This window comes from Carcharhinus amblyrhynchos, chromosome 12, assembly GCF_965287045.1.
Source record: "Carcharhinus amblyrhynchos chromosome 12, sCarAmb.v2.hapA, whole genome shotgun sequence".
In the NCBI taxonomy this organism is placed as follows: Eukaryota; Metazoa; Chordata; class Chondrichthyes; order Carcharhiniformes; family Carcharhinidae; genus Carcharhinus; species Carcharhinus amblyrhynchos.
Window position 1 is genome coordinate 52,775,176 of NC_137335.1, and position 23,515 is coordinate 52,798,690.

Sequence of the window (23,515 nt, forward strand, 5' to 3'; positions counted from 1 at the left end):
GAATTAAGGGTGATGGAGATAAGGTAGGGAGGGGGATTAGGTGAGCGTTAGATCAGCCACGATCTTATTAAATGGTAGAACAGTCTTGAAAGATTGAATGGTCGATTCCTGCACCTATTTCTTATGGTCTTAACTCCTAGATCTCATTTAAACCTTGCTGACTGACTTCTCAATGTACAGGTTGGGAGTAAGACACAATCTGATGTAACCTAAGCCATTGAGTCCCTTGAGCCTGTAACGTCATATACCCACCTTTGCCCCTTGTTCTTTACTACCTTTGGTTAGCAGGAATATATCAATCTCAGATTTAAAATTAGCATGTGATCCATGATTGTTTGTGCAATAAAGCACCATTCCTTTACAGCTGATTCCTGAGTTATTACAGACACAAGTAAAGGAACATGCCAAATTAGATCTAATAATGAGCGAAATTTAGTTAACAGCCTATCAGTGCGTAAACATTTATCTAATAAAACCATAAAAGAATGTGATTGAATTCAAATTGTGTTTGAGAAGGAGAAAAGCAAAACAGCTACTAAGATTCCAGATAATAGGTATGACTAACTTCAAGAGGTTGAGACAAAAACTTATCCACAGGGCCTGATTTTAACCCATTCAAAATCCACCCTCTTTCATAGAGTTAAAATTGAGCCTCTTCCACTCCTGTGAATATTGATGCAATGTAATTATTCAAAATGCCTACCATTTCCTTTTTCCATTTATCCTACCATTGTCAGTTTTTAAAAGGCCCACTCTGCTTTCTGCAACCCTTCTTTTTCTAATTATAAGTTTTTTGCTATCTCTTGCAAGTTTCTTTTCATTATTTTTTGCTGTAGCTCTTAGCTTATGTTTTGTTACCCTTCACTGTTCTTTGTATCTCTCCCATTCACGTGGACCTGTGCTATTTCCCACATTTTTGTATGCTTTTTCTTTTAGTTTTATTCTGTCCCTTTATTTCTTTTGTCATCCATGGTGTGTGCTTTGGCACTGAGAACTCTTGTCCCTTTGGGATTTAAGCTGAATCATTATCACCTCAACTACTTATTTGAACTCCTCGCACTTTTCCCAATGACAAATTTTCCCACTTTACAGTAGGCCCAATTTTAACTCTGTGTAATTGGGTAGATTTTGAATGGGTTAAAATTGGGCCCTGTGAATAAGTTTTTGTCTCCAGCCTGTTGAAGTCAGTCACACCTACACCTGAAATCTTAGTGGCTGTTTCACCTTTCTCTCTCTCAGACACACATCAAACTCAATCATATTCTTTTATGGTTTTATTAACTAAATGTTTACACACTGATACGCTGTTAACTAAATTTCACGCATTATTAGATCTAATTTGGCATGTTCTTTTATTTGTGTCTGTAATAACTCAGAAGTCAGCTGTAAAGGAACAGTGCTTTGTTGCACAAAGTAAAAGTAAATCCACAAGCCTGTGGCGAACACACACAAGTCCCAACCAAGACAATGCCACAATGTACTCACTCACAATCTGCTTTATAGAGGACTTGGGATATGTGTCCCATTTATTAAGGTAATTACCTATCACCTTAAGAACTCGTATTCTATAAGTCCAATTGGGAGGCCAATCAGGGATTCCCCATGTAAATCCTAGAAGTTACCACAGTGTTTAAAAAAAAACTCTTCTGGACACATTCATGAAATTTACTGCTCTCTGTCAGTAACTTTCATAAATGTGTCCAGGTTAGTTTTTTGCCTTTCTATCTTTCATGAGCCCGTATGCTTATCTCAGTCTATGTGGAAATTAAAATTCCTCCTTAAAACAATGCTGCCTTTACAACTCGCTAATCTAACCTCTGCATTGGTACTAATGAATCGGGGACAGAAGCCTTCCTGCAGGGGTCCCGCAATTGGTTGGGTGGGGGGTGGGCATCTCCATTGTAGGGGAGGCCTTAAAGTTTCTTTAAGAACAGAGGTTTCTTCTTCTGGCCTTGACCATTTGTGCCACTGGCAGAAAACTGACTGCTACTTCCCAGTCAGACAGCCCAGTAAAAGTTGCAGCCAGGTTCATGTAAAAGGGCTCTGTCAATATTAGTAGGATAGCATGCTGAATTCAGCTAATTCAAATCACAGAAGCACCTCACAGCCCCAGGCTAGAGAGCAATTTTAACTGCCCATCAGCTAGTCCCTTCTCCACTAGCTGAGTTGAAATCACCCCATGAATTTTTTTATCCCGTCTTCAGAGACGGAAAGCCTTATGTATGTTGCCGTAATACAACTCCTGCTCTTTGACTGACAGCAATGAACACTCTTGATTATTTATCTCAAGCTATAACGTCAAATTGGACACTGATTCACATAGTCCTGGTACAGAAACATTGCAACTGCACTCCTTGGGCAATATGCCACTGTAGCAACAGAGGGTTGAATTCACACTAAAGGCAAGCCATCATCACTTCCTTGTGTAACGTGATTTGAGTGCCAGCAGCAACCATAAATAATCAAAGACTTTTTGCCATGGGGGAAAGAAAAAATAAAACTGCCGAACGGAGGATTATCCAGCAAAACTACCTAATGCCTGGAGCAAAATGCAGGAAAGGGAGAAATGAAAACTGAAAAAAAAACAGCAGAAACCACTTTAAAAAGTACTGTGAATGGGTCAGGTACAGGGTACAGTGACTCAGCATCCACCTGATTTTCAATCTGGAAGGCTGTCATAGAGCTTCATTTAAAGTGTAAATTTGATATCGGATGTTTCAGTGCATTATTTAAATCTTGAAATGAGGCTACATACCATTAGCACAATCTTAGCCTTTGACCTAAATCATCTGGGGTGGAAGGGTTAGTGGGGGTTTGAAGAAAAGCTTTTTTACCGAGAGGGTGGTAGCAGTCTGGAATGCACTGCCTGGGAGGCTGATGGAGACGGATTGCCTCACATCCGTTAAGTAACTGGATGAGTACTTGGCACCCCATAATATTCAAGGTTATAGGACAAGGGTGGCAAGTGGGATTAGGTGGGCAGGTCAGGGCCTTCCATGTGTCGGTGCAGACTTGATGGCTCATAGGGGCTCTCATGCACTGTAGTATTCTGTGATTCTGTGTTCTGCTGATATCAAGCACCCCTGTGAATTGGTCACATGAATGATACTCAAACTGACATCAGCTTTGAAAAAAATGTGTGCAAAAGCACAATAATTAACTACAATTACCAAATGATGCAGAGAATGGAGAAGATGCAAATAGACTTGTCCCATATTGATGAGCTCCACAAAAACATGCAAAGGTGAGCAGAGCAGTCACCTTTGCCTTGTTCCAGCTACCTCCTGAAAGAATCTGAGTAAAACATCAAGCATTGAGTGGGTCATTAACTTCCCTCTTTGCAACTTGTACCCGTGTTTTGTCCTGCAGGGCGGCCTTTTCAGTTGTGGGATAATGAGATCTTTGTCGATCAAATTTCCAACATCTGCAATATTACTCTTTTATGGGCGTACTGAAGATAGGCACTCAGGGAATGCCCAAGGATGATTAGTTGATATTTGCATGCACCGTGGCATGATTTAATTTATTAATTTGTTTTGGTATGTTTAGTTTGTGGTGGATTTTATGTTTTGCACTGGTGCTAAGTAGGTGCTGTAGTGGTCAGGTGACAGAATGTAAGGCTTGCAACTGTTGGTGAATGGAGGATTGGGCCTGTGCTAACTCATTCAGTTGTTCAAGGCTGACTATCCAGAAATCGGGTATCTATCTTGCATCTTTCCTTCCTTCCTTTTCCTCCTCTTCCTCCTCAGCTGCTCATCACACAGCTGCTGGCAATGGCTGTGGAGATGTGCTGGCAAGCTTCAACTGTATTCAGGAGTCTTGAGACCCCCTGTGCCAAGTACTAGAAGCCTCTTCCAGAGCAGTCCAGGCAGCTGAAGAATTGTCTCAACCTTCCATTGGTCTGCTCTACTACATCTTGTGTGGCAACATGGCTTTCACGCTATGTATATTGCATACATGTATATGCTGAAGGCATTGGAGTCATAAAGCCCTAGATCGTCCATATCAGCCAGTGGCCACACTTTGGTTTGTTGTGGAGGTTCAAATACATATAAAATGCCACAGAATGAAGACATTATAACTGTCATTGTGAACTGACCTACATGATACGCTGTGAATGATTGAACACATGTTGGAGTTGAGGGAGTGGAATCCTTTTTGTTTGCCGTACATCTGAGTTGACTTGCAGAGCTCATAAAGTGATATGCTTGTGATAAATGGCATCTTACCCCATTAGAAAGCCTCAAAGAACCATGTGCTTGCTCTGTCCACCTCCTTCTGGCCAGTGAAAATGAAATGCCTGAAAATAAAAGAGAAAAAATGCTGGAAAATCTCAGCACATCTGGCAGCATCTGTAAGGAGAGAAAAAAGCTGACATTTGGGTCAGCTGGATTTGAAATGTAGCTCTTTTCTCTCCTTACAGGTGCTGCCAGACCCACTGAGATTTTCCAGCATTTTTTCTCTTTTGGTTTCAGAACTCTAGCATTCGCAGCAATTTGCTTTTATAAAATGAAATGCCTTCAGCTCAATGATCACCCTTACACAAAAGTGCACAGAGAGCAACCAGATGTTGCAAATATCATCTGCTGCAGCTTGACAGGAGCCTAGTACAAAAACATCCAGGATCATACTCACCTTGGCAATGCCATCCTGGAGCTGCTTTGATGCTACAGCTGGGGTCAAAGCATATGGTGATAGATTTCAGCGATTGGTGAAGTCAACCCCTGGTGCCTACCCAACTGCCAGGACACTTGAGGGACCCTCCCTCTGCAGCGTGGCAACAGCAGAGGAGCAGGTGGCCACTAAACCTATCTCTTTGACCTCCTTTGTGCCAAAGGCAACAGGCCAGGCTGTCAGTGCCAGGATGCCAGTGGATAGTACACCATTTTACTGCTAAGATGCATGGCCAGAAGGGGGGGCCTGAGTGGTGGTCTGGCAGGGTGTTACATCACCATCATGCCTGCGTGGTCTGTGTGGTTGGGGAGGGGTTGCCCGTTATTAGTGGGTGAGGGGGATGTCTCACTTTGGTGAGGGACTGCTGGTGCTCCCTGGTTGGTGGGGGAAGGGGCACCATTTCATTTTTTTTAGGGGAGACAGAAGTGCGGAGATCAGGGCTCCCTTTAAGAAGGCTTCCCCAATCTCTGAACTGTGGGGCTGTCTGGCAGGTTCCCTGCGATGAACGCAATAGCATCTTTCAAGTGGGTGAATCCCACCTGACAGAAGCTGTTAATGTCAACAGGAACACTCCTGCTTTCCCCGTCGAGCATGGGCACTTAGCCTAAAAGCAGGAGAATTCCGCCCATCGTGTGTGAAAATAGAAAATAATTCCCACATCTCTACATCTCTTCTACAAAATACAGCTGTTGCTAGATCAATTGCTATTTTTAAAATCTGAGATTGGTAAAATTTTGTCAAAGATGTTCAGGAATATGGGACAAACGTGGGAATGAAGAGTTAGATCGCAGATCAGCTGTGATCTCACTGAATGATGGAGCAGGCTTGAGGAGCTAAATGGCCTATTTCTCTTCCTCTGCTATGTCAAAATAAACCTTACAGCTAGTTTGCACTTTCTATTGTATTCAATGAGCACTGTTAATGAAGAAGTGTTCTGTGGCCCTGTATCTTCTTTTACATCTGGACCGCAGTACAACCTTCTTATTATCACACCCAATTTATCAGCCAATTTATTTAAGTAGGCAATGACATTAAGCAGGCTTATAAAATAAATGGAAAAGGGTAGGGACATGACTAAAATTGAAATAAAACGGAAATCAAGGAAAATGAGAACAGACAGGTGTACAGGATTGAGGTTAATATACTACTGAGAGAGAGGGTTGCAGAAGTGTCGAAAAACAGATGTAAAAAATTAAAAATAGTCAATGGTCAGCACTTTTTACATACTCGTGTATTCATAGGAGTAATCATCCCATAATTCACAGATATGTGAGATATGATATGATATAATTTGTGTGTGTGTGTGTGATACTACACTCAGCTTAGCTCCTGCCTAACTGGAGTTTTACAATAGATACTACCCCATTATGACATGAAATTGGATAAGTGATATGTAGATAAGTAGAAAATAGTTTAGTGTTTTGATACTATGTTATAAAAAAAGATAAACAGGTTACAATATAAAATAGTATTGATAATTTTATCTATTGTTTTATATAAGGTAACAAATCTTCAAAATTATTATACAAATTCAGCCATGGGTTAAGTTCAATAAAGACCTTTTATGGAATGCTGGCAGGAAATTAGACAGATACAACAGCTACACTGCAATATGAAAAGACAATTCTCAACCATGGTTTCAAAGAGTCAGGGCAGGTGCCACCACTTGGCAAATAAAGTGGTTACCTAAAGCGGCAAAAGTTTGCCAGAGCGGATAAATGGGGAAAGGCAGCAAAAAACTGTATGAACTATGCATGAAACTACGTAAGTAAACAAACAGGCTTCAGCAGTAGGAATGCAAGATCTAGATCTACTGATAAACACTCACATATACTGGCAAACAGTCTGGGCAAACTCTTCCAACTTCCAACTTTTCTTGTTGGGATCTTGTTGGGGCACCCCCCTGCCACACATCTCCCAGGTGCATGGGGTGGGTAAAATGGGCAATCCCATTGACAGTGATGGGACCAGAGGATCCCGCTACTGGCCAACGGCAGACTGTCTCCTGCTGCCAAGAGTCACATTGCAGAGGGGCCAGAGACTCCCATCCATAGATTTCCATGTATTTACATTGCAGTCTTTCCCAAAATTTCATATTATATTTTCCACTCTGTTTATTCAATGGTTTTACAAATTTGTACATCTACATGACTATTCCAAAACAGCGAACCAGTCAACAATGTTAAAGAAAATAATTTGATCTTGCCCACTCCATCATGATGATTGTTTATGGTGTGTAAGATGTGCATAAAATCATCTAGTAGAGGAGACAGAGAGACTTTACCGTGGAGCATTCTGAGAGAAGTTGCCACAATCACCTTGATTGTATGGTGGGTAGAGGAAGAACTTCTCCAGAGACAAACATGAGAAGGACATCCAGCAGAGGTGGCAGAGAGACTTAAAGCATAAGACCATAAGACATAGGAGCAGAATTGGGCCACTTAGCCCATCAAGTCTGCTCCTACATTCAATCATGACTGATATTTCACTGACTTCACTGAGGAACTTCTGGGAGATTTCTCTGCAGCCATCTTGACTGTATAGTGAGTAGAGGTAGAACTGGTGTCAAGGAGCGGCGAAGCCTGAGACAATATATTGTTTCCCTCCCTATCTCCTTCTCTAACCAAAAATAGAGCACTGTGAGGAGGACAAGCAAGATAAAAGCAGGATGTGGTCTCGCCCTGCTCGAGTGGTAGAGGACACAAGGTAAAGAGCTGATTGGGAAGTAGAAAGGTCAGGTAATTATTTAATAATTTTATCACTGGTAGTCTCAGAGGTAATTTCTGTGGTTTATAGTTTGTAAAGGTTATATTCGCTAGTGACAAAGAGCAGTTAGGACAGATGGGAAGGAAACGGTGGTGGAGTTGCATTGTTGATTAAAGATGATATTGATATGATATTGAGGAAAGATACTGGCATAGATGATGTGGAATTTGTGTGGGTCGGTTAAAAAACAAGGAGCAAAAACATTTGTGGGAGTTGTATACAGACCACCAAACTTAGTGGTAATGTTGAGAAAAGCATTCGATTGGAAATCAGAGATGCAAGCGTTAAAGGAACATTGGTGATTATGGGTGACTATTATCTGCAAATAGATTGGGAGAGTCAAATCAGTCACAGTACAATAGAGGAGGAATTTCTGGATTGCATACAGGATGGTTTTCTGCAGCAACACATTGAGGAACCAACACTGGAGCAGGCTATCTTGGACTGGGTGTTGGGCATTGAGAAAGGATTGGTTGGCAATTTAGTTGTGAGAGAATTCTTAGAGACGAGTGACAATGGACTGGGAAACATTACTGAAAGGAAATACAATGGATAGGCAACGGCAGGCATTTAAAGAATGAATAAGTGAACTCCAGAAGTTGTTTATTCCTGTTGGTGCAAGATTGTAAGGAAATTATAGCCAAACCATGGCTTACAGGGGAAAATTAGAGATATTATCAGATTCACAGAAGAAACATACAAGTTGGGAAGAAAAAGCAAATGGCCTGAATATTGGGAGCAGTTTAAAATTCAGCAAAGGAGGACCAAGAGATTTATTAAGAAGGAAAAAAGAGTATGAAAGTAAGGTGGCGGGGAACATAAAAACTGTAAAAGTTTCTACAGATATGTAAAGAGAGAAAGATTGACAAAAACAAATGTAGGCCCCTTGCAGAAATGGGACAACTCATAATGGGGAATAACAAAAGGGCAGAGGAATTAAATTTGTACTTTACCTCAGTCTTCACAAGGGAAGACGGGAATAATATATCAAAAGTGCTGAGAGAAACATTTGACTGAGGAGCTGGAGGAAATCAGCATTAATAAATAAATGGTTTTGAGGAAATTGATGGAATTTAAGGCGGATAAATCTCCAGGTCCTGATAATCTTCATCCCAGACTACTTAACTAAGTGGCCCTGGAAATAGTAGATCTATTGGTGGCTACTTTCCAAAATACTTTGGACTCTGAAATGGTTTCTACAGATTAGAGAATAGCTAATGTAAGCCCACTATTCAAACAGGGAGGTAGAGAGAAAATAAGGAACTATAGACCAATGAGCCTAAAGTCGGTACTGGGGAAGTTGCAGGAGTCAATATCAAGAATTTCATAACTTGGCATTTGGAAGGCAATGGTATAATCAGCCAAAGTCAGCATAGACTTACAAAAGGAAAATCATGCTTGACGAATCTATTGGAATACTTTGAGGATGTAACTAGCAGAATTAACCAAGGAGAATCAGTCGATGTGGTTTATTTAGACTTTCAGAAGACTTTTGACAAGGTTACTATGTAAATTTAAAGCGTATGGGACTGCAGGTAATGTCTTGAGATGGATAGAAAGTTGGTTAGCAGATAGGAAGCGAAGAGTTGGCGTAAATGGGTCTTTTTCTGATTGGCAGCCAATGACTAGTGGGGTTCCGCAGGGATCTGTGCTAGGGCTCACAGTATAAGTTAATGATTTGGAAAAGGGAACTTGAATGTATTATCTCCAAATTTGCAGATGATACAAAAGGGTGAGCTATGAGGAGAATACAGAGGTCTTTTTTTTTTAACGGATGTCAGAGGTAGGTTCTTTGAGTAAAGAACCTACCTCTGACATCCGTAAAAAAAAGAGAATCTTTACTCAGAGGGTGGTAAGGGCGTGGAATGCCCTGCCTGCAGCAGTTGTGGACTTGCCAACTTTAAGGGTGTTCAAATGGTCAGTGGATAGGCATATGAATAATATTGGAATAGTTTAGGTCAGAGGGTCATTGGATTGGTTCCACTGGTCGGTGCAACATCGAGGTCCGAAGGGCCTGTACTGCGCTGTAATGTTCTATGTTCTATGTTCTATACTTCAACATGATTTGGATAGGCTGAGTGTGTGGGCATGTGCATGACAGATGCAGTATAATGTGGATAAATATGGAGTTATCCGTTTTGGTAGCAATAATAGGAAAACAGATTGTTACTTGAATGGCTGTAAATTGAGAGAGGTGGATACTCAAGGCACCCATAATCAAAACTGCAGCCACTTCTCCCAATGAAAGCAGAATATTTTCTCCAGAAAAATGTAATGAGTAAGAGGATAGTTAGATAATGTGTGTAAAATCAATCAGGCCACTTGCAGTGGTCTTCAGGTGTGATCAAAGAGGCAATCACTCAATCATTCCTATTCTGGCTGGGAGTAGTAATATTTCTATATGCATGTGAAAATATCACTCTTTGCTCATCATGTTGAGGTGGTGGAGGCTGCCTCGCTAAATATTTTTAAGACGCGGGTTGATGGGTTTTTGATAAGAGAGGGGATTAAGGGTTATGGGGAGAGGGCGGGAAGGTGGAACTGAGCCACGACAGATCAGCCATGATCTTATTGAATGGCGGGGCAGGCTCAAAGGGCTAGATGGCCTACTCCTGCTCCTATTTCTTGTGTTCTTGTGAAACCTTGGAGGCCTCCTGCATCAGTCGTTTGTAGCCAAACAGGCCATCTAAAATGGCGTTTTGTAAAGCACTCTGGGACAACTGGGCAAGAAACTAAACTGACAGGCTGCAGTTTAAAGACAGACAAACAGGCTGCAACCCTGATGACTGAATACACAGGATATGGGCCATCTCCAGGATGAAAGAGACTTTCTGGTCACACTGGGTTGTGTGCCAGACGTAAAGGCACCGTGAATCCTTATTTAGGAGGAAGGCATGTGACCTATGTGCCTACAACACCTACAGGCATGGCCGCCGGGGATACACCCAGAGATCGGTGTGGTAGCACCTGACTGGACTCTTATCGATCAGGGTGATCAACTCCTGATCGATTGATTGGCAATGGCCAAAAAAAGGGCGTGAAACCAAATGGGGTATAAAGGATGCTGCACCACCAGGAATCTCTCTCTCTGACCCCACGAATGAGCTACAACGACAGAGAGCCACTACACCTGAGAAGGAAGAGAGGAAAGAAGATCAGAGCCAGAGTGCCACACCAGACTAAAGGACCAAACTACACAGACAACTACCAAGACCAGCACACAGATAAAGGCCAATATCTGTTTGGGTACTTGTCAGTCAGTCACCCAAAGTTAAGTCAAGGTCTTGTATTGTACTTGAACTCTAGTATTTTCTGTAAGTTAACTTATTGTTGGTCGGGTGGGTGATTATTGATTGTGTGGGTTTAAATAAATATTGTTTGTACTAATAAGACATCTACTCAAAGTTATCTGTCCACCGTATAAGGGTTAAAACAGACTGATTTTTACAACACGTTGATAGTAAGTGTGCAGGTACAGTGGGCAGTAAAGAAGACAAGTGATATGTTGGCCTTCACAGCAAGAGGATTTGACTATAGGGATAAGGTTGTTTTGTATAGGGTGTGGGTGAGGCCATACCTGGAGTATTGTGTGCAGTTTTGGTGTCCCTATCTGAGGATGAATGTCCTTGCTATACAGGGAGTACAGTGAAGGTTTACCAGGCTGATTCCTAGGATGGCAGGTCTGTCATATGAGGAGAGCCTAAGTCGGTTAGGATTATACTCATTGGAGTTTAGAAGAGTGAGAGGGCATCTCATAGCAACTTATAAAATTCAAACAGGATTAGACAGGGTAGCTTCAGAAAGAATTTTCTCAATATTGGGGAAGTCCAGAACTAGGGATCATAGTTTGAGAATAAGGGGTAAACCTTTTAGAACTGAGGTGAGGAGAAATTTTTTCACCCAGAGGGTGGTAAGTGTTGAAATCCACAACCACAATGTAAATGAGGCCAAAATGTTGTCTGATTTCAAGAAAAAATTAGATACAGCTCTTGGGGCTAAAGGGATCAAGGGATATGGCGGGGAACAGAGGATCAGGATATTGAATTTGATGACCAGCCATGATCAAAATGAATGGCGCAACAGGCTCAAAGGGCTGAATGGCTACTCCTGCTTCTGGTTTCTATGTTTCTATGGTAACAGTTGAAGGAGCACATAATGTTTTCGCACGTGAGCCAAATTAAGCATTCTAATGTGCATTTCTTCTAGATCATATCCTGTGAAAAGCTAGAGCAATGAGAATGCACAATCAACATCATAATATTTCATGTGAAATAAATCTGTAGTTCTAAGTGCAGCATTTTTATTCATATTAATGCAGTTTTGAAAGTTAATTATTGGGACAAGGATGCAGGCTGCAGCCTCATCGAGGACACCTAATACTCTTGTCCTGAAATGAATGTAAACATACCGAGGAAACTGAAGACAATTCACGGAATCTGGATGTTCCAGGGGACCATTATTGGCCATTCCAAACATGCTTGGGCAGTCTCGAGCAAAGTACTGCCAATCTAGCCACTCAGAGTCACTGGTCCTTTTCCTTTGAATCTTCACAACTTCTGGCTGAGGGCTACTAAACTGCACAATAATATAAAATACCTACAAACAATGTAACAGAGAAAGAAACAAAAAATTTACTTAATTTTATGAACAAACATTTTAGAGCTATTAATGTTTGAAACAGTGTTGATGGTGATGTCATATCTAATAAAACTGTCTTGTCATAAAAGTTAGCTGACACATTAAACATTGAATGGCCCCACATCACCAGTGGGGCCCTAGGCCCCATCCCTTACGGGATTTGTCAGTCAGACTTGCAAGGGTCATGGAGTAAGGCCAATAATGTCAAGGCCAGGGCTAGGTTTGGGGATTACCTTCGATTTTCAGGGCAGAACAACTATGATAGTAAAATATCTTTTCCTGTTTCTCTAATTGTCATTATAATTTCAGTTATCTATTCACGCAAGAAAATATGATATTTTCTATTGTTGATAACATCCTCCTGTGTCTGTATGAATGAAATTATCTTCCATTTAACTACATGAATTTCTGACATATCAGAGGCATACCATCTAAAGATACTAATTTAAAGTTTAAAGTTTATTTATGAGTTACAAGTAAGGCTTACATTAACACTGCAATGAAGTTACTGTGAAATTCCCCTTGTCCCCACAGTCTGGAACCTGTTTGGGTCACTGCATCTAACCAGCGCATCTTTCAGAATGTGGGAGGAAACCAAAGCACCCAGAAGAGATCCACGCAGACATAGGGAGAATGTACAAACTCCACACAGACGGTGACCCAAGCTGGGAATTAAATTCGGGTCCCTGGCACTGTGAAGCAGCAGCGCTCACCAGTGAGCTACCATGCCACTCAATTGTTAAAATGGTTTCCACAAATACTTTGATCATTCCCTCTTCTGCCATATATTGGGGCCTTGTATTTCCAAAGGGGGAAACTTATTAGTGGCAAAGTTGTAGAGTTTACAACAGTTGTCAAAAGCAACAGTTTTAGGTTTTTCAACATTCAAATAAAAAATGTGTCACCTATCCTAGTGAAGAGAAAATCTATTTCAGACATCTCTACGATAAGAACTTTAATGAAATGTAAACCACATTACTTAAAAGCTGAGAAACAGAAAGATAGCATTAATAGATATGATGGCCGGAACTCTACCACCTTGCCTGTCACAGAATTGGTGTGGATGAGGGTCCGATAACAGAAATTTCCATTAACCTCAAGCAGGAATTTCCAGTCTTGCCTGAGCAAGGCTGTAAAATCCCACCCAATGAGTCATAACAAAAGCAGCTAACAAACTAAGAACAAAATTCTTGGCACGTTATGGAATCAGAGGAACTGACCAGAATGCTGTAACCATTTTATTGTTCTAGGTAGAGATTTGAGAGAAAATAACCACTGAACAACAGTAACGAGACACCATGAGGTAACCCTTCTAAATCTACTAACCATGAACAATAAGGGGCATAGGCAGACTTCAGAGACCAATGATCGAGGTGCAGATCTGAAGATCATGAAGGAAGGACCCAAAGCACATAAGAACATAATTATATCAGGCTCCTGTATAACACACTCACATCCTAATCTAACAAAAAGAAGAATGTCTAATGATTCAAAAGCTTTTGGCGCCAGTTGGTCTGGCCAACTAGGACAACTGAAGACTTCAGAACAGGTTCAATTGGCTTTTTTATTAATGCCTGTATCAGTGATTAAATAAAAATAATCTCTATGTGAGATAAGGTGTTTCTATTATGGTAGATTCAGATCCATGAACTCCACTTTAACATCCAACGTAGGTGTCAGAGGACATTTTCTCCACAGATAAATAATACATCAAATAAATAATACAAAGGGATACAAATAGTTTGAGAGATCCAGTGGTGGGGGAAATTTGAATACCAGTTTCATAAATATGAAATATAGACATTAGTTTTGTCCAGATAGGCAGACGTGAAGCTATCTCAGAGCAATGCCGTGTAGCTTGACAATGGTGGAAAGCAGATCGCAGAGGATAATATTGCTAACCATGTTAAAACAGCAGGGAGGTAAGAAAGGCAAGAAGAATAATGCACCACAGCCACAGGTACAGATCATTATGGAGGGATTCAAGTAAGGAATTATGGGGGAGATAAGCACAATACTGAGTGCTGGTAATGCATACAAAGACCTTAAACAGCGAAGGGAGGTCAGAGATAATGCAACAGTCAGAATGAGTGGGTCATGTTGATAACGGTTTTAAAGGGAAAAGGGACAGGGTGGAAGTAGTAATGAGATTGCAGAGAATCTAAAGGGAGAAGGAGATGTATGGAGGAAAAGCAGTTCTGTCTGTTTCAAACAGCCCATGACATTGAAGAGAACGTCAGAGGGAAAGGTAAATCTCGCATCAGGGATTTCCTTAACCCTGCCCTCACCTCTCCAAGATATCTGAGGTTATGTTTGCAATCATTGACTTGCCTATTGACACACCATATTCCCAATTAAATTAAACCGGGAATGCACCGCTAATCCCATGGAAATTCAGAGCTTCTATGTTCATAGAATCATGGAAAGAATCATAGAAAACCTACAGTACAGAAAGATGCCATTTGGCCCATCAAGAATGCACCAATCACAATCCCACCCAGGTTCTACCCCCACATTCCTACATATTTACCAACTAATCCCTCTAACCTATGCATCTCCGGACACTAAGGGCAATTTTTAGCTGGCCAATCAACCTAACCCGCACATCTCTAGATATGTTCATCATCATATATGGCATTTAACTGTAAACAATTTGTTGTAATAGGACTTACAGCATTTTTGTCATAGTGGAAGGTTTATTTTGCAATAACCCAGCTCCATTTGCAGGCGCAGTAAGCAGTTAGGAAGGCAAATGGTATGTTGGCCTTCATTATGAGAGGATGAGAGCACATATATGTGCACAGCCCTGGTGAAATCACACCTGGAGTATTATGTGCAGTTGTGGTCTGCTTACTTGAGAAAGGATATACCTGTCATCAAAGGGCTGCAGTGAAGGTTCACCAGACTGATTCCTGGAATGGCAGGGTTATAATATGAAGAGGGTCTTGGCCTGAATTCATTGGAGTTTACAGGAATAAGAGAGAATCTCATTGAAACATATAAAATTCTGACAGGCTGGACAGATTGGATGCAGGGAAGATGTTTCCCCTGGCTAGAAGTGTCTAGAGCAAGGAGTCATAATCTGAGAATACAGGGTAGGCCATTTAGGACTGAAATTTCTTCACTCAGAGTGTGGTGAACCTATGAAAGTCTCTACCACAGAAGGCTGTGGAGGCCAAGTCACTGAATACAGCTAAGAAGAAAATAAATAGATTTCTAGGATCTAAAGGTGTCAAGGGGTACGGGGAGAACGTATGATTATGATGCTGAGGTAGAAAGTCAGCTGTGATCATATTGAACGGCGGAGCAGGCTCGTAGAGCTGAATGGTTTACTCGTGCCCTTATTCTTCTACGTTTCTATGAGCACTGGCTGAGATTTTCCAGTCCGGCCTTCCAAGGGTCCACTGACATCAGACAGGAGTTGTACTTTTATCAACTGCCAAAAAGATGGTTGCAAGTGATCTATTCTATTATGGGAATGTGTCATTTCTCTCTTTGGTGCTTCCCTAGTTGCCACAGCCAAGATAAGGAATTTAACAGGTAGGGAGAGATTCACAGGCCAAAACATCCAACAACTTATAACTCCATAGCATATTTGAATCACAAATTGAAGTTACATAACATTATAAAAAATCTATTTGCATTTATGTACAATTCTGGAGTCATCTGAAATACGTCACAACTTAGAGAAATTACTGAGTCTACTGCATACGTATTTTTGTTTGCAACAGAATAATTTGAAGTCTTCTTCGGGCATTAGTTTTGGATTCGACCACCTTCACGTTGAGTTAGAAACGAAGATCTAAGAATTCTGGTCTTTTTAAGTTTCAGTATAATTCAGTTTTGTGATCATGTGACAATGCAAAGACAAATATCCCATTCTGTAACTTCAGAATCCTCTTACATCTTAAATTTTGGCATATTTGAGAGAATTCAGATTATTATGTACTTTATTGCTGTAATTCAGTTTAACAGGATAGACAGGGAGCTGGAAAATCAATGGAGACTTGATTTTGGCAGTCTGTAAGGTCAGGAAAAGAAGTTTGCAAGAGCAGATTTTCAGTGGTGCGGAGCTGCATCTGAGCCAAATCACCAGGCAAGAAACCTTCAAATATAAGTGTCAGCCAGCCAACCGCAGGGAGGCAGAAGTCAAGGTTGGGGGAGGGGGGAAAGGGCGAAGTGGGGGGACGGTTGAGGGTGCGATCCCCCTCACAAAAATAGAGGATTTCAATCTTTGACTGCCTACTAAAATGAAGGCTTTTCAAGTTCCTCTGATAAAAGATTGCAAGCTCCTTCTGAGAGATCCAGGCCAGAAAGGCGGCCTGGATCAGTAGATGGGGCTTGATTCTGCAGGCATAGGCACATCAAATCACAACTGAAGCCAAAGAACAAGAATTCCGAACCAACAGAGAGTTATTCAGTTAGCCCGACCCTTTCCCTATGTCAACTTCCCCATGGAGGAAAGGGACAAGGACAAAGTAGCACCAGTTGATGTTTGTTAGACTTATAGTCATTCAATCAAGATAAGTACCTGATAAACCAACATGTATTCTAATTCTTCTCAGTGCAAGGATCTGTAACAAGGTATGTAATCAGCACAGGCAATCTCATCACGATTTCAATTCTGATCCCTTGAATCTTCTCCACTACTATTGGCATTCCTCAATCATATAACTACAAATGGCCCAAAACATTGTCTTCTTTAGTCTTGTAAGTGGACCTCTGATCATTAGGGCAATCAAATAAACTTTACACTCTGATTTTCCCTCTGCCTTTCTTTTCTTCTGAAAGCGGTGCAGTATAGTTCTATTGGAAAGTCATTATTTATTGCACCAATGAGTGGCCATCTTTAATTTGGAACACAGGCTGGAATCTGTCAGGAGATATTCCAATAGAAATCGTGTAACTAACCAAGGACTTTTTAAAAAAATAATTGGCTCTGGCAAGATCAGCATTTGATGCCCATCCCTAATCATTCATGAGAATGTACTGAGCCATCTTCTTGAACTGCTGCAATTTGTGTGGTGAAGGTATTGTCACAGTGCATTTACAGAAGGAGTTCCAGTGGCAATGATAGAATAGCAATCTTTATTTATTATTCCAAACTAGTATGATCGGTGACTTGGAAGGAAACTGGAAAGTGGTGATGTTCCTATGCCTCTGCTGCCCTTACCTTCTTGCTGGCAGAGATCACAGATTTGGAAGGTGCTGTCAAAAAATGCCTTGGTGAGATGCATCATGTAGATAGTACACACAACGACCTTGGTGTATCAGTGGTTGAGGGAATGAATTTTTACAGTGGTGGATGAAATGTTAATCAAGTGTGTGGTTTTGCCCTGAATTATGTCAAGCTTCTTGAATGTTCTTGGAGCTACACTTAAGGATGGCCAGTTTTCAGCTGCTGGATCTGTCCTGAATCTATCCATTAGCAAAGTAGTTGTGCCACATAACATGATGGAGGGCATCCTCAGTGTAAAGGTAGGTCTTTGATCTCCACCAGGACTGTCTACTGTCACTCCTACCAATGCTATCTGTGACAGATCAATTGGCGAAAACTGGATCATGTAGGCTTTTTCCCTTCTGGTTGGTTTCCTCATTACCTGCCACAGCGCCAGTTTGACAAAAGTGTTTTGGAGTGTTTAGCCGGTTCACTTAATAGTGATGCTGCAGAGCTACTTTTGTCAATGGACATTGAAATCCCCTCATGCAGAGTATAGTGTTATGTCATTGCGACCCACAGTACTTCTTCTCCATGGGGTTCAATATGGAGAAGTACTGATTCATCAGTTTAGGGACACAAATTGGTGGTTACCCACAAAAGATTCCTTGTCTGTGTTTGACCTGATGCCATGAAACCATATGGAGCCTGGAGTCAATGTTGAGGACTTTCAGGGCCAGTTCTTTCATTTCACACATTTACCATAGAAACATAGAAAATAGGTGCAGAAAATAGGCCATTTGGCCCCTCAAGCCTGCACCACCATTCAATATGATCATGGCTGATCGTGCACTTTCAATATCCCACTCCCGCTTTCTCTCCATACCCCCTGATCTCTTTAGCCGCAAGAGCCACATCCAACTCCCGCTTGAACATATGTAATGAACTGGCCCCAAGAACTTTCTATGGTAGAGAATTCCATAGGTTCACAACTCTCTGAGTGAAGAAGTTCTTCCTCAACTCAGTCTTGAATGGTTTAACCCTTATTCTTAGACTGTGACTCCTAGTTGTGTACTTTCCCAATATTGGGAATATTTTTCCCGCATCTAACCTGTCCAGTTCCATCAGGATTTTATATGTTTCTACGAAATCCCCTCTCGTTCTTCTAAATTTCCAGTGAATACAAGCCCAGTCGATCCAGTCTCTCTTCACATGTGAGTCTGCCATTCCAGGAATCAGTCTGATGAACCATTGTACTCTTTATTCTCCCTCCAGCAGAATGAAAGCCAACAGGTTGTGGTATACTTGACACTCACTGTTTCAACATAATATTGTTTTATTGCATACATTCAATTATTTCAACATTTTCATTGTTTTAAAATTAAGGTTGTCTTTTCAAACTGACATTACTCCATTTACCTCATATTGTCCGTTCTGCAAATCAATAGTTATGCTGACTCCATCATCCAACTGAGCTAAGTCAGTGAACACAAAGGAGACCCATGACGTCCCGATGTCCTCATCATTGATGTAATCTAACGGATGACTATCCAAATTCAATCGAGGCACTCGGTCATTGGTTGTATCATCAGCGCCATTTGGAATGCAGTACCTTTGGACAAGTGGGTGTACTCGTGGATGGGTCCCTGGGCAGCGACAATTTGTCTGGGTGCGTATGAATGGTAATTTACCAGAAAACACTTCATGAATTTCTCTGTCAAATAAAAGCCAACAATAAAAGAAAACAAATACAAATTCAGAAGGTGAAATAAATCACATAGCATGCAATCTCATTCAAAAGGCTTTTTGCATTTACCTTATTGATTCACCTTTTTGATCAAATGTTAATGTCAATGATAAGACAGCACTGAAGAAACTACGGAGATGTATTTACCTGTTTGTAAGAGCTGTTTGATAGAACCGTAAATCTTGCATTCTACCAGTGAACTGTTCAGAGCCTGTGAAATAGTCATCAAAAAAGTCAATATGATTAAAAGGTATTAGTCACATAGGCAAGGGTAGAACTCTAGGTTAGGTTTATTATGGGAAGGTTTAGTGTAAATGATTGAGTTCTTAATGGTTTTATCCTGTAACAAACCTTATTGCCAATGGTTTGCAACTCAGGTTATCAACCAATTAAGATAGGAGTTGAAAACCTCTTCAACAAACATTAGGAGTGAATGCCTTTCCTTTCTCTCCTACGTACATTCTTGGTAGATGTTTGTTCATTGCCAATGGTAGATTGGTTCTTTTATCATTTCTGTCCTCACATTTGAGGATTTAGCCAAGGGGACATTATAATGGTATGTGGTAGCTTAATCGAAAGGTAGCAACTTGGGAGTAACTGTCCATGGACAGCCTGTCTGGAGCACAGGGGTCGTGGATACCTTTTCCTTTCCTCCTCCTCTTTTTTTCCCAAGGTGGCCTCTGTGCACCTGAGGCATGGATCACCATCAAGCACTGGAAATCTCCCCCAGTCATTGCAGGAAATCCTGCACACCAATTGTTTCTCCACAATGTCTGCATGTGGGTGCATTGTCCATGTACGATCAGTGGTAATTGGGAATCATTAGTCAGGTGTAAGGTGTAGAGTGGGCATCCTTTACCCCTGAGCATCTATGTACTGATTGCCAGGGGTGGGAAAAATATGGTAGGTATGTCTGACTAGCACAGGATGAATACTTTGCAGCTGTTGCTAGGATAACATACACTCACTGAGGGAATCCCTCAGGCATGATGACCTACCAACTAAATGCTACTAGAGTGATAGCCATTGCAGTTACAAAACAACTCCCCATTAACATGTGGGGCCTGTAGAGCCACATGCATGCAGTCAATTACACCCTGCATCTCTGAGAATCTTGCCAGCAAATTCTCTTTCTCTATTTTCCTGTCTCTCTCTGGTCAGTGAGAAGCTAAGGAAGTGCACTCTTTTTCAAACAGTGCCTCCGTAACTTCCTTGATGCAATGATGGATAGTGAATAAACTGTGAGATATTGCCAATGCTACCCATTCTTACCTGGAAGAACCCACTGGCATAGAATTTGAGGATGACAGTGACTTCTCAGTGACTGATTCGACTGTGCAGCTGCAGGTTGGTTTGCAGGAGGTGACTAAGTTTAGTATCCACCTCAATGAAATATAAGCACTCTTCCTGTTTGAGATGGAGGTAGGAAAATCCTTAGAAATTCTTGGGTCTTGGGACCTTCTATTAAGACCCATTTTCCTCTTCCTCCCTTTGCACAGTGTTTCGCTTCCAAGTAATGGAAGCTGAGAGGGACTACAACTATGGACCCATTACTGAAGCAGGCAGTTTCTTGTCAGATCAACCAATCTTCCTGGCTGCCTTATCAAGATCCAGCACCATTCCCTTGAAAAACTTCCACTTATTTAATGTCTTTCATGATCACTGGATATTTCAAAAGGCTTTACAACCAATGAAGTGGAGTCACTTTCACTATTGTAATGTAGTTAGTGTGACAACCAATTTTCACACAGCAAGCTCCTGCAAATAGCAATGTGTAATGACCATATAATCTGTTTTAGAAATGTTGAGTGAGAGACAAATATTGGCTAGGACAATAAGATGAACTCCTCTATTCTTCTTTGAAATAGTGACATGGGATCTTATACATCTCCCTGAGAGGCAGAAGTTTAACCTGCTCTCCCAGCTATCTTATCCATGTATTTCATGTACTGCTCACCAACCCTCTGCATCTACCCATACCATCCCCATCCCCTTGTTGCAAGCATCCAATAGAGAGAACCCCCAATGGAGCAGCACTCTCTCAGTATTGCATTGGAGTGGTCGCCTAGATTTCTGAGCCCAAGTCCTGGAATGGACTTGAACATGCAACCTTCTGACTCAAAGGCAAGAACGCTCCCAACTGAGCCACAGCTGCAACCTCAAATGCAGAAGAATATCTTCCACTAGCTCCATATCAGCAAAAATAAGTCAAAAACATAAACCTATATATTCCTATGCTTTTCATTATGCAAGTCCAACTTGGAGTGATTTAAAAAGGGTATTAAGTGGCCCTTTGGTGTCCAAAAAAGTGTGCCAAGTAAACAGGAGGAGCTGCTTAACATCACACATGCACCTACACACACATGCCAGATGTATTCCAGCTGTCATTGTTTTTTGAGAATATGGTTTCCATAGTGCCTGTACCAGTGGTGGTAGAGGGCTGACTGCTGTTAGTGTTCTTGATGCAAGACTTTGGTATATAATTAGCAAATCTCCCATGGTGTTGTGTATGCCAAGCTTGAAAATACTGTGTGGAATTTCGTATATTGCTGGCCAGCCCTCTGCATCCAACCACACCATCCACATCCCCTTGCTGCAAGCATTAACTGGTCGTTGATGGACCCAAAAACAAGCATGACTCCGAGTGGGACTTCTGCCACTGGGTGGGACAAAGTCCCGCCCTCAAGAGCTGCCAGCCAATCTGATTGTATGGCAATTCCAGCAATTCCACCATTGCCAGGACTGAGTAACAGGCACTGCTAGGACTGCAAGGAAACCCCAAAGAGAAGAATAGATGGATGCCAGAGCCTGGTAAGTCAGATCTTTTTGGGCGGGGAGGGATTGAGTGGCCTGGAGAGGCGGATAAGCTGGATGGGGGATCAGGTTTTGGAGGCCAGGCAGGGAGCCATCAAGATGGGAGTGGTGAGTGGGAGGGGAGGACAAGGGAGGAGGAGGGTGCCACTCCAAACACTGTGCCCTGCCCTCTTTCTTAGTTTTTCTAGAAGATTTCTAAATCAGACTCCCCACTCCTGTCCACCTGTCCACACTAACCATGTATGGTACGGGCAGATTGGTACCAAACAGTACTGGTTTGGTAACAAGCTGACTTGCCCATTCATTATTCTAAAATGGTCGCCAGGCTGTCAATTTCAGAACCTGCCAACACATAGCAGTGAGCACCAAGTCCAGTGTGAGTAGGAAAGCAGTGGGCAAGAAGGCAGTGGATTTTACCATCCCTTATATTTCACGTGCCTCCTGGCCAAAAGCACACTTAGTGGCGGCTGTAAAATCCAACCTATAGTGTCTCTCTCCTAGCTGTCTTGAATGTATTTGTGTTGGTTCTACCTTCGCTTTATCTCTTCTGCCTTTGTCACTCTTTGGTCAAGATTGTCAATATGATGGAGATCCTCTCTACTGTGGTGAAAATGGTGGTTGAGTCTGGAAATCACAAGTCCCGACCTCCATCATATCACTTCCCGTTTTTACAGGGGAGGAAATGGGACATGTCATGTTTTATGCGTGCATGGTTCACATAAGGCAGCCAGTCATTTCAATCATCAGCTGTCTCCAGTCAAGTTGGATTTTGGTAGCTTGGGAGTGTGAAACTCGAAGTGTGTAGTGTAGACCTATGAAGAACAGGTGTAAAATTTGTACATTTCTTTAGATAGCTAGGGTACCCCTTTAAAGGGTTGCAAGTACCCATGTGGCATTAGTTTTAAATTTATCTTCGCAGCCCCAGAATTGACACAAAGTTGGTACCACTGTCTTGCCTCAAGCCAAGGAAGTAAGAGTTTTCTTCCTTAGTTCTTTCATGCGATGTGGGCATCGCTGATGAGGCCACTATTTTTTTGAATATCCCTAATTGCCATTGAGAAGGTGGAGGTGAACTGTCTTCTTGAACTGTTGCAGTTCATGTGATGTAAGTACACCCACAGTGCTGCTGGTAGTGAGTTCCAGGATTTTGTCCCAGCAACAATGAAGAAATGGTAATATATTTCCAAGTCAAGATGGTGTGTGGCTTGGGTGGGAACTTGCAGGTGATGGTGCTCCATGTATCTGCTTCCCCTGTCTTTCTAGGTGGTGGTGGTCAAGGGTTTGGATTGGGCTGATGGACTTGTAGGATAATTGCTTCTGTCCCTACTGATTCATGCACCAAAGTGCCAGGAAGAATTTGTGCTTGAGAAGGGTGCATTGTTCTTCGTGGTTAGAAAGATAGAAGATGGGCATGGCATCCTTGCACGTAAGAGACCACAAAAGCCAATCAACATGAACATTCAGAGGACAGTCAGAAGATAGAGGCTATCAAGGGATGCTTGCAGCCTCTCGTTGCCAAAATGATGCTTTTGCATCCAGACAAAGTACTGCTGCATATTTTTTTCTAAGAGAGTAGCCAATTTCTCAAAGTCAGGGCTCATGTGGTTAGGGTTAGAGACAATCTGGAGATCATGATGGACTCCTCCATTTGCAACCCTCTGCCTCAGGGAGCTTTGCAGATTTCCTCTGACTGGGTAAATACTATGCCCCAAAAGTCA

General features: G+C 41.7%; 1 protein-coding gene across 1 annotated transcript in view; it reads right to left on the reverse strand.

The window, feature by feature from the left end:
* ush2a (Usher syndrome 2A (autosomal recessive, mild)) overlaps positions 1-23,515 on the reverse strand; it is an 815,153-nt gene that overhangs the window by 696,758 nt on the left and 94,880 nt on the right. The window contains exons 5-7 of the mRNA XM_080200528.1: positions 19,131-19,194; positions 18,656-18,950; positions 11,849-12,036 (exon numbers count right to left, since the gene is read on the reverse strand). Coding sequence (XP_080056654.1) covers positions 11,849-12,036; positions 18,656-18,950; positions 19,131-19,194 — 547 coding nt within the window. The remainder of the gene's footprint in view (positions 1-11,848; positions 12,037-18,655; positions 18,951-19,130; positions 19,195-23,515) is intronic.